The sequence below is a fragment of the Suncus etruscus genome, chromosome 16 (genome assembly GCF_024139225.1).
Source record: "Suncus etruscus isolate mSunEtr1 chromosome 16, mSunEtr1.pri.cur, whole genome shotgun sequence".
NCBI lineage: Eukaryota > Metazoa > Chordata > Mammalia > Eulipotyphla > Soricidae > Suncus > Suncus etruscus.
The window spans coordinates 60,068,555-60,087,761 of NC_064863.1; the positions used below are offsets into that span (position 1 = coordinate 60,068,555).

General features: G+C 43.4%; 1 protein-coding gene across 1 annotated transcript in view; it reads left to right on the plus strand.

Moving 5' to 3' along the window:
- Positions 1 to 10,623: 10,623 nt before the first annotated feature.
- The window catches only part of RUFY3 (RUN and FYVE domain containing 3), a 94,545-nt gene continuing 85,961 nt past the window's right edge, over positions 10,624 to 19,207 (plus strand). The window contains exon 1 of the mRNA XM_049789911.1: positions 10,624 to 11,009. Coding sequence (XP_049645868.1) covers positions 10,703 to 11,009 — 307 coding nt within the window. The 5' untranslated portion in view covers positions 10,624 to 10,702. The remainder of the gene's footprint in view (positions 11,010 to 19,207) is intronic.

Here is a 19,207-nt window from a genome sequence, read left to right on the forward strand (position 1 = left end):
ATACTTCAGGGACAGAGGTCCTGCACTTGGAAATTCTTCCAGACCCGTTTCTAGATGGTTTTTGGTTTCTTTGTTTTGGTTTGGTTTTTTGGCTTTTTCTCCCCTCTGGTTATTTTTCTGTCTCCTCCATTGTCCTGTTTAATAAACTGGCAAATATGTTTCTTTGAGTTCTGGGGGCCAGTCTAACAAATTAAACTTAGTCTTGGAAATCTCATAATAAGGAGATCAGCAGCTCCAGTGACAACCTAAACTTTTGATTGGTATCTAAAATTGGGGTAAATGGGAAGGGCAGTTTTGGAGAACGAAGCTCTTGAACCATAGGACCTGACACTCCAGAGTGAATTTATTTTATAGGATACATACAGAGAATTGCTTGATCAGGAAAAATCCACACATCTGGCTTTACAGGTGTTTAGTAGTGTAATAAAGGAGAAAAAGTGGAAGAGTTTTTATTTTGCAAGCAGAGTAAAGCAGTGCGGGGTTTGTTTGTTTCTTTCTTTGTTTTTGGTTTTTGGGTCACACCGGCAGCACTCGGGTTACTCCCAGCTCTATGCTCAGAAATTGCTCCTGGCAGGCTGGGGGGACCATATGGGATGCCGGGATTCAAACCACTGTCTTCTGCATGCAAGGCAAACACCTTACCTCCATGTTATCTCTCCGACCCCAAAGCAGTGGTTCTTAAGTTGACTGCAAACTAGAATCACATTGAATAAGATAAAAAAGACTAGTCCCTGGCCCGGAGAGATAGCACAGTGGTGTTGCCTTGCAAGCAGCCGATCCAGGACCAAAGGTGGTTGGTTCGAATCCCAGTGTCCCATATGGTCCCCCGTGCCTGCCAGGAGCTATTTCTGAGCAGACAGCCAGGAGTAACCCCTGAGCACCGCTGGGTATGGCCCAAAAACCAAAAGACAAAAGACAAGTCCCTGCCTCGCCCACACACACAGGTTTTAAGTTTTAAACAGTTTTTTTGTTTGTTTGTTTGTTTTGGTTTTTGGGCCACACCCGGCAGTGCTCAGGGGTTACTCCTGGCTGTCTGCTCAGAAGTAGCCCCTGGCAGGCACGGGGAACCATATGGGACACCGGGATTCGAACCAACCACCTTTGGTCCTCGATCGGCTGCTTGCAAGGCAAACGCCACTGTGCTATCTCTCCGGGCCCTTAAGTTTTAAACAGTTTTAAACTCAAGAACAAAGGTGTACTTTTCTTATTTGATGAAGCAAGAGCTTTTATTGAAACTTAGATGAAGGGAGAGAGAGAAAAGTGTATTCAGAGTGCAAATAAGCAAAGACAAAAATTATATGTATTCATGGGAGAACAAGCTGGAAGAGCAAGTAAGTTTTATTTTAAATTTTGCTTAAAGCATATTTTGCATTGACTTTAATTTGATAGTTACTTTGGCTATATATTTCAAGTATGTTTTCTTAATTCAGCTATATTTGGAGAACAATGATTTTGCATTTGCTTCAAAGCTTTAAATATTTAGTAACTAGTAAACATTAATATTTAATAAAAATCAGAAGTCTTGGGCCCAAGAAATAGATGAGGTTAAGGTGCTTGCTTGCATCCTTGGGACATTTCCCTGAGCACCACTAGGAGAAATCCACAAGCTCAAAGCCAGGGAATATCCCCTCCTAGCCCAAACACTCTTCACTTGTAAAAGAAAATTATTTCCAAAACTATGAAACAATCTGTGAGAAATTAATAGAATTCTTTGCTTTAAGAGAAACAGTAAGGTACAGCAGTTATGAATTTGTCCTCTCTAGGGTCAGGCTGTTTACTTTTTTATATAGTGTTTAAATTATTCAGATAACATTAACTTATACCTATGTAGTATTTTGAGGGTATAATTTTATGCTTCTTCAAAGTATAAGTTACCACATCACAACCCCTACTGCAGCAGCACTATCCCTCTACTATAGCCCTTTGTATGCTTTCCACTGGGAACCAGAGCTCTACAGTCTGATTCCACTGTGTTTTTACGTGGTTTATTGTTTTCCTTTGCTTTATATAATATTTCTCCTGATTTACTTCACTTAGGATGACACCCCACCCCCCATGCCAACCTCTTTCATCCAAAGAGAGGCAAGAGTTTCTTTTTTTTTTTGGTTTTTGGGCCACACCCAGCGGTGCTCAGGGGTTATTCCTGGCTGTCTGCTCAGAAATAGCTCCTGGCAGGCACGAGGGGGGGGGGGGGACCATATGGGACACCGGGATTCGAACCAACCACCTTTGGTCCTGGATCGGCTGCTTGCAAGGCAAACACCACTGTGCTATCTCTCTGGGCCCGACAAGAGCTTCTTTTCCCTAGAAGCAGAACACTTCATTTCTTCTTAGTCTGAGTAGTATTTCACCAAGTATATATATAACATTTCTTGTTTTATTTGTTTTTTCGGGACCCACACTGGTGGTTTTAAGGATTTAATCCTGTCTCTTTGTTTTGGGATCACTCCTGGTTCAGGGGACCATAGGGGATGCCAGGGATTGAACTCAGGTCTGCTTGTGCTAAGCCTTACCTACTATACTATAGCACTGGCCCCTCTACATCTCTTTATCCATGGCCAGACTAGGATTTAGTCCCAGTTTCATTTAAAATGTTTTAGTCCACTTAAATTTACGGGTCTTAATTTCTTCACATTGAGTAAGATAATTGTTAAGCCACTTAAATCTTTTTTTTTTTTTTTTTTTTGGTGGTATTTGGGTCACACCCGGCAGTGCTTAGGGGTTATTCCTGGCTCCAGGCTCAGAAATTGCTCCTGGCAGGCACGGGGGACCATATGAGGACGCCAGGGATTCGGGATTCGAACCGATGACCTCCTGCATGAAAGGCAAACCTCCATGCTATCTCTCCGGCCCAAGCCACTTAAATCTTAATCTCTTTAAGAACAGCTTCCAGCAGATAGTGCCAATAGTATATGCTTAAAGTTACTATTAACCATTAAAACAAATTGGCTTTAACTCTTTTCACTAACCTAGTGGTTCTTAAACCAAAATGCCTAAGGATTGTGTGTGTGTGTGTGTGTGTGAGAGAGAGAGAGAGAGAGAGAGAGAGAGAGAGAGAGAGAGAGAGAGAGAGAGAGAGAGAGAGAGACTTGGGGGGCCATCTGGGGGTGTGTGATTTTGGGGGCCATCAGGGGTGCCAGGGACTGAACCCGGGTGGGCCCCCATGCAAAGCAAGTGTCCTTCCTGCTGTACTATCACTCCAGCCCCTCAATTGGTAAATTTAAAAATGTAGATTCCTATAACCACGTTAAGCAATTTTAAAAGCTGACCTATCTCTGGACACACTGATATTGATGTTTCTCTTGATATTTATGTCTCTCAATAACATGGGTATATATATACATATATATAGATGAATGATACTGACAAATGAAATTAAATACAATACAGTATTACTATGAAACTACAAAATCTTGAAAAGCCCCCACCCTCCAGATAGCAAATATTTGTTCATATATTTATGTACCAATGTCAATGGGTTGTGGACTCAGGTAGAAACTTTACACTATGGAAATGTTTTACCAACTTTATGTAATCTTTATTAACATATAAGCTATATAATATATGTTATATATTATATGTGGCATATATGTCATATAAGCTGTGACATCTTACTAGGGCAGGAGAGGAAACTACAAAATAAGTAGATGGCTGAACAGAATGTTGTTAGCACCTTGTTTTGTTTGGTTTGGTTTTAGGGCCATACTCAGCTGTGAGTAGAGCTTAATCCTAGCTCCACTTAGAGATCATTCCTAGCAATGCCAAGGACCAAACAACCAGCTTCAGTCACATGCAAGGCAAATGTCATAACTACTATCTTTGATGTAGTTTTAGAAAGAGAAATAGGATTTCTTTTTCAAAAGGATAGGATGAGATGGCCAAAGGACTCGTATAGCCTTTTCCAAAGAAAACATGTTTGGCCCAGAGAAACATGGGAAAATAGTTATTGGGAAGCACAAATCAAAATGACAGATCTTACCTCATATGTAAAAGAATATTAACTAGAAGATTGGAAATGGTATTTGGAAAGATACTACAGTTGTCTATCTTTCTGTGTACCTTGCACACAGCCAACCAATTCCCAGCATTCCATATAGTTCCTGGAGACCCACCAAGAGTGATCCCGGAGCACAATGCCAGAATTGCCATAACCCTAAGCACCATTGGGTATGATCCAAAACAAACAAACAAAAATGGAAATCAAGTATTAGCAAAGATATGAAGAATATAAAAAGAACTCTGGTACACTGTGAATGAGAATGTCATCTGGTGCAATGTCTACAGAAAATTGTATTTTTTAAAACGGTATTTAAAAAAAAAAGGAAATAGTGTATGATCCAGTGATACCACTTTAGGCATTTATCAGAAGGATAAGAATGCAATTTGTCTCCCATATGTGATAGAAGCCTTATTTACAATATCAAAAATAAGGAATCATCCTAAATGCCCATTAACATAACTAGATGAAGAAGCTGTGGTAGGGCTGGAGTGATAGTATAGCTGGTAGTTGTTTGCCTTGCACAAGGCTGACCCAGGTTTGATCCCAACATCCTATATGTCCCCCAACTCCAGCACAGCTAGGAGTAATCCCTGGGCTCAAAGCCAGGAATAGCTGCTAAGCACCACCAGGTATGGCCCCAAAACCACACACACACACACACACACACAACTGTGGTAAATATAGATGCTCAAGAAATGGAAATAAACTGTCCTTTGGGATAAAAATGAACAGACGTATCAGGACTGGAGCAATAGATAGCACAGTGGGTAAATCCTTTGTCTTGCATATGGCTGACCAGAGTTTGATTCTCAACATATAGACCCTTATATAGACCCCCTAATCTGCCAGGAGTAATTTCTGAGTGCAGGAGAGCCAGGAGTAATGCCTAAACTCTCCCCAAACAAAGGATAGATATTGCGGTAATTATGCAAAGAGAAACAAGAAAGTTAAAGTTAATGACCTGACAGTTTCATCCAAATGTGGAACACAAATAGCTAAAGCAAATGCTGGGGGTGGGGGGGGGACTATAAAACTAACTTCTAGATTTGGTGATATTTATGATGGTTAGCAGGACAGAAGTTGAGACTGGAGCAACAGAAATAAATAAAGCAGTCTTGATGGGGTTGGCATTAGAACCACCTGGCATTTTGATGGGGGTGATGGTTGGGGTGATCCTTTAAGTATATATCAACGCTAAGCTCTATGACTGACATTCTATAATAATTTAAGCTAATGATAAGTTAATTTTAAAAAAATTTAAAAAATGTGAGTCGGTGAGCTAGATTACCTGAGAATTGCTAGAAGAAAAAAATATTTTGTGTACTATAAAAAGAAGAAATTCAAAAGAGCCATTAATGGAATAACCATTTAGTAATCTTGTAATAGAACTCAAATATTATACAAGACTCAAACTACTCCATATAAAGGGTAGAAAGTTTTGTTTAAAGAACTTGAAGAGGGGCCATAGTTATAGCACACGGTAGAGCATTGTCTTGCATGTAGCCAACCCAGGATTAATACCCAGCATCTCATGGTCCCAGGAGCCTGCCAGAAGTAATTTCTGAGTGCAAAGCCAGGAGTAATCCCTAAGCACTATGAGTGTGGCCCAATTCCCCTCCCCCAAATAAAAAAAAATCTTGAAGAGCAGGTGTGGCAATATGAGAATGCCAAATATGTTAAATTTATCCTAAGGCAAGAGGGTGAGGCCAGATAGGAGGATAGGAAAGGTAGGAAAGATTCGGCTTTAAGAATTTATGTTGGGCCCGGAGAGATAGCACAGCAGCGTTTGCCTTGCAAGCAGCCGATCCAGGACCAAAGGTGGATGGTTCGAATCCCGGTGTCCCATATGGTCCCCCGTGCCTGCCAGGAGCTATTTCTGAGCAGACAGCCAGGAGTAACCCCTGAGCACTGCCGGGTGTGGCCCAAAAACCAAAATAATAATAATAATAATAATAATAATAATAATAATAATAATAATAATAATAATAATTTATGTTGGGGCCTGGAGAGACAGCACAGTGGCGTTTGCCTTGCAAGCAGCCGATCCAGGACCAAAGGTGGTTGGTTCAAATCCCGGTGTCCCACATAGTCCCCCGTGCCTGCCAGGAGCTATTTCTGAGCAGACAGCCAGGAGTAACCCCTGAGCACCGCCGGGTGTGGCCCAAAAACCAAAAAAACAAAAACAAAAACAAAATTTACGTTGTGGGGCTGGAAAGATAGCATGGAGATAGTGCATTTGCCTTGCATCCAGAAGGATGGTGGTTAGTGTCCCAGGATCCCATATGGTCCCCCGAGCCTGCCAGGAGCGATTTCTGAGTGTAGAACCAGGAGTAGCCCAAGTGCTGCCGGGTGTGACCCAAAAAAAAAAAAAAAAAAAAAGAAGAATTATTGATAGGGCTAGACAGCTGAAGCCTATGATTTGTACAGGAAGTCCTGGGTTCAGACCTCTGTATTACAGGATACCCAGAGCACTGTTGGGAGTAGTCTTCAAGCATCATAGGGTGTGATCCAAAACAGAAAACAAAAACAATCACTGTAACATACTCTATAACAACATCAAACTTCAAAGTAGCAAATTTTTAGGGCTAGAGCAGGGCTCCTCAAACTACATGAAATGTCTTTCTTACACAAGAAAATACTTTGGTTTTTATAATAGTTTGGATTTTTGTTAGTACTTTAAACGGTTAAAGAAGCTCCATATATTTTCTTTTTGTTTTGGGCCACATCCTGGCTCTGCACTCAGGAATCACTTCTTGCAGGGCTAGAGAGATTATATAGGGTGCTGGAATACAACCTTGGTTGGCTACATGCAAATCAAGTGTCTTATCCACAATACTCTCTCTGGTTCCAAGTCTGCATTTTCAGAAAACAAATGTGATTTTTTTTTTATTGTGTTGGCTTCCCTAAATTATGTGTAACAGCTGAATCATGTTTATGTCACTAAAGGTTATATAGAACTGTGATTATATTATTGAATTAAAAACTAAAAGCTGGGCTAGAGCAACAGAACAGTGTGTAGGACATTATAAATTAGGAACATGCAGTACCACCACATAAAAGAAAACAATCATCAAATAGCCTTGCCTGGAAGTTTTACTGTAGCGTAGCACCTCTTTTTTTTTCTTTTGGGGAACATCTGACAATGTTCAGGGGTTACTCCTTAGCTCTGCCTTCAGTAATTAATCCTCATGGTGCCTGGGGGACCTTATGGGATACTGAGGGTGGAGCCAGGGGTGAACAAATGCAAAGCAGTCTACCCAGTCTATTATCAATCTGGCCCCGGAAGTTTTTTTAGTTGGTATTTTATTTTTAATTGTTGGGTCCACACGCAACTATGTTCTGGGATTATTCCTGGCTCTGTACTCAGAAATTACTCTTGTTGGTCTTGGGGGCCCTATGAGAAGCTGGAGATCAAACCTGCATGCAAAGTGCTATGTTTTAAATGATTCTTTTTTTTTTTTTTTTTTTGGTTTTTCGGGCCACACTCGTTTGATGCTCAGGGGTTACTCCTGGCTAAGCACTCAGAAATTGCCCCTGGCTTGGGGGGACCATATGGATGCCGGGGATCGAACCCTGGTCCTTCCTTGGCTAGCGCTTTCGAGGCAGACACCTTACCTCTAGTGCTACCTTGCCTGCTCCATGATTCGTATTTTAGATACTTTTAATTTCTATTATGTGTTACACTGCCACAATAACGTGAAGCATAAAGCTATTTTAAAAAGCATTTTGGGGCTGGAAAGGTAGTTTAAGCAGCTGCTGACCCCTAGGCACTACATGTGATCCCCTGAATGCTGATTCAGTACTGATTCCTGAGTGCAGATCCAAGAGTAAGCCTGAGCATCCACTAGGTGTGCCTCAAAAACACCCACCCAAAAGTATTTTAAAAACATATTAATACATTGCAAGACTTCCCAGCACTGTCAATATTTTTTTCACTGTCAATATTTTTAATACCTAAAAGCATCTTGGCTAAAATCTTTTTAATAAAGAGAAAAACAATTTAGACTAACTTATCTTACTTTTTTTTTTTTTGCCAAAACTCTTGGTTTTCCTCAAGAATGATTTGTGAGGCTCATATTTAGTTCTACCTATGAGATACTCTCATCAAATTATTTATTGAGACATTGCAAAATCAAGTTCCTTAATAAAAGAACTTAAAAAGAATATTATGATTGGGGCCGAAGAGATAGCATGGAGGTAGGACATTTGCCTTGCATGCAGAAGGACGGTGGTTCGAATCCCGGCATTCCATATGGTCCCCGGAGCTTGTCAGGAGCGATTTCTGAGCATAGAGCCAGGAATAATCCCTGAGCACCTCCTGGTGCACCAAAAACAAAACAAACAAAAAGAATATTATGATGCTGAAAAATTTATGTAGGTAAAGCAAAGTAAAAGATGGGGCACCTACATGGGGCTTAGTGGTATAAGGCAAGCTTGGCATGGTGGTGTATCACCCAGTCTTGGCAAAATTGATGCCAAAAGGAAGAGAGTAGGGAGAAGAAAAGGCTTCTGTAAAAGATGCCCATTAAAACCAGATAATACGGGGCCAGAGAGATAAGCTCAGCGGTAGGGTGTTTGCCTTGGAAGTAGCTGACCCAGGACCGACATTGGTTCGAATCCCGGCAACCCATATGGTCCCCGTGCCTGCCAGGAGCGATTTCTGTGCGCAGAGCTAAGAGTAACACCTGAGTGTGGCTGGGTGTGGACCCCCCCCCACAAAAAAAAAACAAAAACATAATACTGGGACCAAAGCGAAAGCAAAAGCACAGCGGATAGGGTATTTGCCTTACACAAGGCTGAGCAGGGTTCTATCCCCTGGCATCCCCTATACTCCTTGAGCCTGTCAAGTGATTTCTGAGCGCAAACTGAAGTGTATACAGACTCAGGAGTAAACCCTGAACACAGCCGGGTATGCCACCCCCCACCAAACAACAGCAACAACAACGAATAAACATACTACATAAGGAAGCTTTCCATTTTTCTCTCTAATGTTTGCAAATTCTGAAAGGCAGCAAATGTTTCTTAACCAACACACCCTCAACCAATATTCCAATATTAAAACGAAAAAGTTCCATAAACTCCCAAAATTTTGGTGAAAAACTTTTTTGAATGAATCTGTGTCTTATATGTAATGTTATTTTGCCAATGTTACAGAATACAGATAAGACCCTGTTAAAGGGTGTGTTCCTTTTTTTTTTTTAATTTAATTTCCCATCTTGTGAATGAGTAATATAATCAGTTAAAGAAGAGGAAACTAGAGGACACATAACTTAAGTAGGCAGTAATCTGGAACAAGAAGTCTGGGAAATACCAGACACGGAAAAGGTAGTTAGGAAATTTTATGCTTTAAGCTTCTTGTAAATTTCTTCTTTTTAAGAAGTGGTGAAGGACAGGCTCATGATTTACTTTTCCTTTCACAGAAATATAACTTAGTCTATATATATATATATATATATATATATATATATATATATATATATATATATATATATATATATATATATATATATATATATACCAGAAGGAAAAGGTTGGTCTGAGAAAGAGAAACGCAAGTAGGCAAAACGTTCACACAAGAGTGGTTTCTAGTCATGAGTCAGCATGGACTCTGGGCCATGATTTTGCAATCCGAATCCCAGCGAATGGGCTGGTTGGTATGGGACTGACACAGAACACGGGATCCGGACTAAGAATAATAACGATAACAACCAGCAAAGTCTTTATTGGGAGTGGGGTGTGTGCGTGACAAATGTTTACAGATTGGATCAGAAACCATGAACTCAAAATCCTCCAAATAAAGCCACAGTGACCAAGGACGAGTGAGATCCAGGAACTATGAAAGTGAAAAACTGTCTTAATAGCCGCTTAGTCATTTAGAAATTCTAAACCTATTTGACTTCAATGTCATCGGGGGGGGGGGGCAACAGAACTCGGGGGGTGGGACAAAACAAACAAACAAAAACAGAGTTCAAACAAACCCCAGCAAACTAATAATCAGTTTTCAATAGCTGCGCCCACGACCGGGAACAAAAGAGAGGGGTGGAAGAAAGACACCCACCTTTCGCTTCGCGCTCTGCAGAAAAAGCCCCCCGAATCAAACAAAACCCGTGAAATCAACGGTTGACAGCTCAATGTGCGTCCGGACAGACCATCAAGGGTCCGATTTCTTCTCCCAAAAAAAAAGCGGGGGAGGCTGAAACTGAGCTTTGAGGAGGGGAGGTCCGGCGAACCCGGGACGAAGTTAGGCGTCCCTACACAAAGAGCCGCTTGGGTGTGGGGGGTGATCGCCGGACCCCAACGCTCAACTAGGAAAGGGCACAATCGCCTTGCCCTTTGGGGGAGCGTGTCAGATCGGGGACAGGGCCTGGGGAGAGCGGAGACAAGGGGTGCAGAGCGGATCGGAGCCGAGAAGGACGCCGCCCTCTAGGGGAGCAGCGCGGCAAGCTTGGGGGGCCGGGCCGGGCAGGGAGGGGCGGCGGCGGCGAGGCGGAGGCCGGCCTGGTTGACACCCCGCGCCGTCGGGCGGAGCCGTCCCTCCCTCCCCACCTCCCTCCTTCCCGGGGCCCAGAAGGAAGGTGGCGCCCCAAAGCATGGGACGAGGAGGCGGCTCCCCACCGTGACCCCCCCTTTTTTTTTTCTTTTCGCGGAGTCCAGGCCCAGGCCCCGGCTCCCGGTGGGGAGAGTTGGGGCTCGCGGTGAAGCATGGCTGAGCCCCCGCCGCTGCCCACTCCGGGTGCAGAAAGTTGCAGCGACGCGTCGCCCCCGGGCGGGGAGCAGCCCCTGGGGGAGCCCGCAGGCGAGGCGGGGCCGTCGGAGCCCGGCTCGCCGGTGGCCGCCCCCTTCTTTCTGCTCTACCCGGGCCATGGAGGCGCCGGTTTCGGGGCGCGCCTGCCGCCTGCACCGCAGCAGCAGCAGCAACAGCGCGCCTGGAGGACTCCGCCGTCGCCGGGCTCCCCGCTGCCCTTCCTGCTGCTGAGCTACCCGAGCGGCGCCGGCAGCGGCAAGCACCGTGAGTCGCGGCAGGGGGGGACAAGGGGGTGCGGGCCCCCACCTCCACCACCCCGGAGCTCCGCCTCCCGCCGGGTCCCCCCGGAGAGGGGCGCCTGGGTGGTGGCAGTGGAAGGAGAGGAGTGGCCCTCCGCGATCGTTCTATCTAGCTCTCTCTCTGCCGTCCCCCGGGGATGTCGGGGTGCATCGGAGATCTGGGCGCCCAACTGTTCACTTCCGAGTCTCCCTCCCCAGGCCTCTTCGGGCGCCCGGGGCGCTGGTCACTGCCAACCTCTCGCGTGCTCGTGGGTCCGGTTACCCAGGTCGGGCTTGGGAGCCGCCCCTTGCACGGGGGCAGGAGGGAAGGGGGCGGTACCCCAGAAACTGGGGCTCCCGAGAGGGCCCCCAAGTCTGCTGCGACTTGGAGGGCCACTTGGGTCACTCAGTAGGTGTGGCTGGTGTGGCCGGTGCTCAGGCGTCCTCAGTTGTACCACTAGATTTACTGCTTTGTTTATTTATTTATTTTTGGTTTGGGGGCCACACCCCGTGACTCTCAGGGATTACTCCTGGCTGGCTAAAGTGCTCAGAAATCGCTCCTGGCTTGGAGGGACCCTATGGAACGCCTGGGGATCGAACCCAAGTCAGTCCTAGGTTAGCGCGCGCCAGGAAGATCTGCCTTACCACTTGCGCCACCGCTCTGGCCCCCTAGATTATTTTTCCTTTTAAACGAGGGTTTCATTCTCACGCTGTTTTTTCCCCCACGGATTGGGAGAACAGTAGGAATAGGAATCAGGGCGCGATGTCCAGACCCGGAGGAGCTGATTTGGGAAAGGCAGCTTCCAGGATGATATTTTGGACACAAAGAGGCCTCCTCCACCTTGCAAAGCCAAATCTGGATGCAGGAGACCACACTGTGGACTGTTGGGGTCTGCTCGTGTTCTTGTTGCTGGCACTAAGCGAGGTCCCAGAGGGGCATCGTGGATTCCATGACGGTTGTTGGGGTTTTGTGGTCTAGTTTTGAAAAAGATAAAGTCTTATAGAATGAAAACGACTGATTATGGCAAGGTTTGGCATAAGTGCCAACTAGCTTTATGTTTTTGCTCAATTGGTTAGGAAAAGAGTGAGGAACCTGTCAGATGTGCCGAAGGAGAAAGAGAAAGAGAGCTAAGAGACTTTTAAGTACTAAGGCTAGACTTTGTACTGTCATTCCTGTCTGCCTTTTCTGCACCCATGTCCTAAGAGATGAACATCAGTGTAGTATCAGATTCCTTGCCTGCTACAACCTCTCTCTCTCTCTCTCTCTCTCTCTCTCTCTCTCTCTCTCTCTCTCTCTCTCTCTCTCTCTCTCTCTCTCTCTCTCTTTCTCTCTCTCTTTTAATTCAAGATTTTTTTATTGTGGCCGAAGTAAATTACAAGTCTTTCACAGTAATATTTAAGGTACATAGTGACAATGAATCAGGGGCATTCCCACCACCAGTGATGTCCTCCCTCCATCCCTGTTTCCCAGCATGTATCCCATATCTCCCTCTTTTACCCCCCCCCCCAGAATACTAGTGTAACTGGTCCCCACTTGTACAAACAAAAAGAAACACCAAAACTCAACATCTTAAACTGTGGAATTCTGTCCAGAGGTTAATGGTTCCTTAGATTCAGGCTGAGTTGTATAGTGAAAGAGGACTAAGAATCCTAGTAAAACCAGTTTGGGTGTTGAAATGGTCTATTCTAATAAACCAGATCGAGAGCGTGTTCATGGCAGACTTGAGTTCTTTTATTTATTTATTTTTGAATATCTTTTTATAAGCAGAGGAGATAAAGATAAAAATGATTTTCACTATTTTCTTTAAGCACTGACTCTTGCAATTTTCTGGTTTTGGTAATAGGCTTATTAGCTGCTCCACTAGAATGAAAAAAGACATTTTTGATTCTTATGACCGTAATAGTTGTGGTATGAGATTTGATGGAGAAGAACTTTCCCACAGTGGGCTAGAATTACTTATGGAGCTGATTTTTTGGTGGGGAAAGCTCCACACCCAAAAATTCTCAGGGTTACTCCTGGCTCTACACTCAGGAATTATTCCTAGCAGTGCTCTAAGGATCTTATTGGCTGCCGGGAATCAAACCCAAGTCAGCCACATGCAAGGCAAGCATCCTACCTACTGTACCACCTCTCCAGCTTCAGTTATGGAAATGATCTTAATTCATTTAATTATTTGATTCCTTCCTCTTATTAAGTCATTTTCTTTTCTTGTATAATTGTCTTTAAGTCTTATTAAAAATTGAAGTCTACGGGCCCGGAGAAATAGCACAGCGACATTTGTCTTGCAAGCAGCCGATCCAGGACCAAAGGTGGTTGGTTCGAATCCCGGTGTCCCATATGGTTCCCCGTGCCTGCCAGGAGCTATTTCTGAGCTGACCGCCAGGAATATCCCCCGAGCACCGCTGGGTGTGGTTCAAAAACAAAACAAAACAGATTTGAAGTCTATACATGATTATGTTCAGAAACAGAAAACTTTAAAGTTTCATAAGATCATCTCTTAGAATGTATAACATGACTCACTAGCTTGTAAAGAGCTAATAGTTTCTTCTGGTCTTTATTTCTGTACTAGTTTATTGTGTAAGTATTCATGTGGCAAATACATGAGTCCCACTTCCTCTACTTTCAGATTTAGTCACTGAGGACATTTCATATTAGAAAAAGTCAGCGATATATACTTTAAATAGAATGTGACTTTAAAGTAGTTTTTTTGAACTCTTATTCATATCTGTTATTTGGGGGAATACATCCGGCGGCTCTCAGGGTTTACTCCTGGCTCTGTGCTCAGAAAACACTCCTGGCAGGCTTGGGGGACCTTATAGGATGCCAGGATCGAACCTGGGTCCATCCCGGGTCAGCGGTGTGCAAAGCAAATGCCCTACCACTGTACTGTCACTCTGGCCCCATATCTATCATTTTTATATGTACTTGGAATCTATATACTTGAAAAAAGTATTTTTACTAATGAAAAACTTCTTTGTTGCTTCTCTGCAATATAAATGTATATATTTTTTTCTTTTAATACCTATAAATCAGTATATCATAATTCTGGGTCTCTTGTTCATTTGAGCAATCTAAGACCAGACCATTTTTTAGAAGACTTTCCATTTCAGCACTGTATTTGGACTTAACTTAATGAATATTTGTATTTGTTTGTTTTTAAAACTTAACTTTAGAGGCCAACTTGTGGATAGACAAAAAGATGATGCCATTAGGCATCCTGCTATTGCAGGGTAGTCACCACACTCAGTTAATAAAGATTTAGGGGCCCGGAGAGATAGCACAGCGGCGTTTGCCTTGCAAGCAGCAGATCCAGGACCAAAGGTGGTTGGTTCGAATCCCGGTGTCCCATATGGTCCTCCATGCCTGCCAGGAGCTATTTCTGAGCAGACAGCCAGGAGTAACCCCTGAGTACCGCAGGGTGTGGCCCAAAAACCAAAATAAAATAAAATAAAATAAAGATTCAGCTCTTCTTTTAACACTCAGAATTCCAGCAAACATCTAAGTATTGTCATGGATATGATCAACTTTGTCCTGTTTATTCTGTCTTCAAAACAGTACACCAAAAAATGTGGCCCACTTAACAAGAAGCAGCTTTTTTTTTTGTTTTTTTTTTGTTTTTTTTTTTTTTCTGTTTTTTTTTTTTTTGTTTTTTTGTTTTTGTTTTTGTTTTTGTTTTTGGGCCGCACCCGGCGTTGCTCAGGGGTTACTCCTGGCTGTCTGCTCAGAAATAGCTCCTGGCAGGCACAGGGGACCATATGGGACACCGGGATTCGAACCAACCACCTTTGGTCCTGGATCGGCTGCTTGCAAGGCAAACGCCGCTGTGCTATCTCTCCGGGCCCAAGAAGCAGCTTTTATTCCAAAATTGTACTTGCTGTTTTGAGATGGGAGAGAAGCTAAACAAGAAGTAGAAACATGGACAAACTGGAGAACTCTAGCAGTGTGGCCATGACTACCCTCTTCCAAACTGAGTTTAATAGGGAGCTTTGCTATAACCTGGAAGGGTAGAGTGAGGTATCTCGAAGCATCTGTGTCTCTTGCATGATGTGCAGGAGGAACTCTCTTATTTACACGTGAATTCAGAAATTAGTGTTTAAAGGGAAAATATAAGTTTTATGTTCAAAGTTTATAGATATGTACATAAAGGTCTGTGATGCCCAAAATGAGCAATTACTGCCCACTGCAGGTCTAAGGAATGATTGAGTCAAGTAGGCACTTAGAGAAAGTAAACTTTTCATAGGGCCACTGAGTGGTTTATTATTTTTTTCTTTTTTTGTTTTGGGGGCCATACTTGGCAGTGCTTAGAGGTTACTCCTCGTTCTATGCTCAAAAATTACTCCTGGCAGTGCTCTAGGAACCATATGGGATGCTGAGGGTCAAACTCGGGTTGGCCACATGCAAGGCAAACACCCTACCCACTGTGCTATCGCTCAGGCATTGAGTGGTTTATTTCTGTAAGGGCAGAATATGCCAAATAAGTTTTGAAACTTCTAAGATATAATTTTTTATTTTAATAATTTTTATTGTGAATTACAAATCTTTCATGGTAATTTTTTTTTTTTTTTTGGTTTTTGGGTCACACCCGGCAGTGCTCAGGGGTTACTCCTGGCTGTCTGCTCAGAAATAGCTCCTGGCAGGCACGGGGGACCATATGGGACACCGGGATTCGAACCAACCACCTTTGGTCCTGGATCGGCTGCTTGCAAGGCAAACGCCACTGTGCTATCTCTCCGGGCCCTCATGGTAATATTTAGGTCCATAGTGACATTGAATTTTAAGAGATAAATATTAATACTATATTTATTGTATATGTACTTAAACCTATGTAACTGTCTTCTATTTATTTGCCATGAACATTTCTATTATTGTCTTTCTTTTTTTTATTCTCTAACAGTTTCAGGAAACTGATTAGGAATACTTGGTTAGGAGAGGAAGAGTTAGTACCAGGCTTAAGTGATCTCCTTTAATCCCCAGTACTACCTTGCTGGGAGCAGCTACAGTGCCAGGCCCCAAAAACAAACCAATAAAATGGAGTAGAAGACATATTTATCAGGTCACTGCTCCATGCTTTTTAAATTTAGAAGAAACAAAAAGGGAGGCCGGAGAGAAAGTGCAGTGGATAGGGTGCTTGCCTTGCACATGACTGATCCAAGTCCATCCCCAGAATACCATCTGGTTCCTCAGCATTGCCAGTAGTGATCTCCAAAAACAGAGCCAAGAATAAGCCTTGTACAAGACTGAGTGTGGTCCTAAAACAGAAAAGCAAAACAAGGGGGCCGGAGAGATAGCATGGAGGTAAAGTGTTTGCCTTTCATGCAGGAGGTCATCGGTTCGAATCCTGGCGTCCCATATGGTCCCCCGTGCCTGCCAGGAGCAATTTCTGAGCCTGGAGCCAGGAATAACCCCTGAGCACTGCCGGGTGTGACCCAAAAACCAAAAAAAAAAAAAAAAAAGAAAAGCAAAACAAAACTTTGTTCTGCGTTGTGAATATAAAGTATTTGCTCCAACTGAGATATGGTTTGGGGAGGTTGAACCATTAGAAGCCAAAAGTTTTAAAGCATTTATCTTCCTAGTGGTAGTTTTTAGAACTACAGATTGATTGATTTAAGTTTTATGACCGCGTTTGGTATAATTAATGTAGAGTAATGACTCTATATGCAATACTATAATTCATAAATATTTAAACCTTAGGCTCTTTTACAGTTGTATTAAGAATGCAAAGAGGGCCAGGGATGTATAGTTCAGTAGTAGAGCATAGGCCTACCATGTCTGAGGTCTTGGCATTGTTCTCTTGTTATCAAAAAAAAGGTGCAAAGAGACATTTTTTCCATTGATTAAGTGCTATCTTGTCAATAGGTCACTCTCAGTGGTACTTGGAGGACTCACGCTGGTAGGAATTGAATCCAGGCCTCCTACATGCAAAACATCCACTCTAGTCCTTTGAGCTGCCAAGAGTGATCTCTGAGCACAGAGCCAGGAGTAAGTCTTGTACAAGGTTGAGTGTTGTGCAAGGTCCTCGCCTTTTATAGAATATTTTTATGTATCAGGCAGAGAGCTAAAAACTTTTATTTATCAATATCTATCAAAAATTTTAGAGATAAAGAATGAATTCATATAACTAATCTACTCCAAAGTTTGTTGTATCATTCTCACCTGGACCTTAAAGAAATAAGTTGGGAGGCAGGAGAGATAGATAGCGCAGAGGACTGAACACTTGCTTTGGATGCCAGAGGCCAGTGTTCAGTCCCCCACACCATGGTTTCCTAGATACAATCAGGAGTGTCTCATGAATACTCAGCAGGAGTAACTTAAAGCTTTACAGAGTGAGAAGGAAGAAAAGAAGGAAGGGAGAGAGGAAGAGAGGGAGGGAAGGCTTAGAATTTATTCCTGCTTCTGCATTCAGGAATGCATTCAGGAATCATGAAGCTCTAGGAACCATATGTAGTACTGGGAATTAAACCTGAAGAATCTACTGTGTGCAAGGCAAGTGCCCTACCCACTGTATTATCTCTAAGGCCCTACAAGCACTTAGAATGCAATGACCATAAAACAAAGCATTTAGGGACTCACCTACAAAGTATTGTTTTTTACTTTCTTTGACTCCGAAGTAGTTGATAGTATCCCATATTATTTGTGTAGAGACTGGCACAGTTTGCCATGATAACTTGTCTTTTGAGTGATAGGTATAGGTCTCCCTGCAGACCTTTCGAGTCCACCTTCTCTTTTAGTGTCCTTCACAAACCTAAATTGGAGGCTTCTTTTCAGACGGCAGCAAACATCCTGTTCTTTGTTCTACTCAGAGAGCCTGACATACTAAAAATAAATTAATTCACAAGTCACAGACTTGTGTGAAATTCAGCAGTCACAAACGGGGAAGTATTTACATATGTAATCAACAATAAATAGCCATTTGTAAAGACAAGAACTTAGCAATATTTACATAGGATTGTTATCTGTTTCTTGTATATTATCTATTTTTTTATAGCCCTAGCACATAGTAGGTTCCTGTGTTAGAATGAGCCATTTTTGGGAACACAATTGCAGCCTGATTTTATAAAATTTGGAATGGGCACGAGTAGAGGAAAAAAGAGGTCAAAAATAGGGCCTGAGAGATAGCACAGCGGTAGGGCATTTGTCTTGCATGCGACCTATCCAGGATAGACCTATCCAGGATAGACGGTGGTTCGAATTCCTGCATTGCATATGGTCCCCTATGCCTGCCAGTAGTGATTTCTGAGCTCAGAGCCAGAAGGAACCCCTGAGGGCTGCAATATGGAGTGTCTCATATTAGAAAAAAAAAAAGTGACAATTAAAAGAATACACAAATGTTTAGAGGGTGGGGCTGGAGCCGTGGTGCTAGGGCTGAGGCATCTGCCTTGCAAGTGCTAGCCTAGGATTGACAGAGGTTCTATCCCCCGGCGACCCATATGGTCCCCCAAGCCAGGAGCAATGTCTGAGCGCTTAGCCAGGAGTAATCCCTGAGCGTCAATGGGTGTGGCCCAAAAACAAAAACAAAAAACAAATGTTTAGAGGGTGTACAAAAAAGACAGATCTCTGGTTATTGAAGCATATGGTCTTTGTGAAGCTAAACTTAATTTTATTTTACCTCTGAATAAATCAATAAGCATAAATATAGCAAGGTCTTCTAAGGGGCTGGAGTGGTAATACAGCAGTAGGGCATTTGCCTTGCACTCGGCTGACCCAGGACAGATGCAGGTTTGATCCCTGGCATCCCATATGGTCCCCCAAGTCAAGAGCAGTTTCTTTTCTTTTTCTTTTTTGGCCACACCCGGTGACACTCAGGAGTTATTCCTGGCTATGCACTTAAAAATCGCTCCTGGATGGCCCGGAGATATAGCACAGCGGTGTTTGCCTTGCAAGCAGCCGATCCAGGACCAAAGGTGGTTGGTTCGAATCCTGGTGTCCCATATGGTCCCCCGTGCCTGCCAAGATCTATTTCTTTTTTTTTTTTTTTTTTTTTGTGGTTTTTGGGTCACACCCGGCAGTGCTCAGGGGTTACTCCTGGCTCCATGCTCAGAAATTGCTCCTGGCAGGCACAGGGGACCATATGGGACGCCGGGATTCGAACCGATAACCTTCTGCATGAAAGGCAAACACCTTACCTCCATGCTATCTCTCCGGCCCCCAAGATCTATTTCTGAGCAGACAGCCAGGAGTAACCC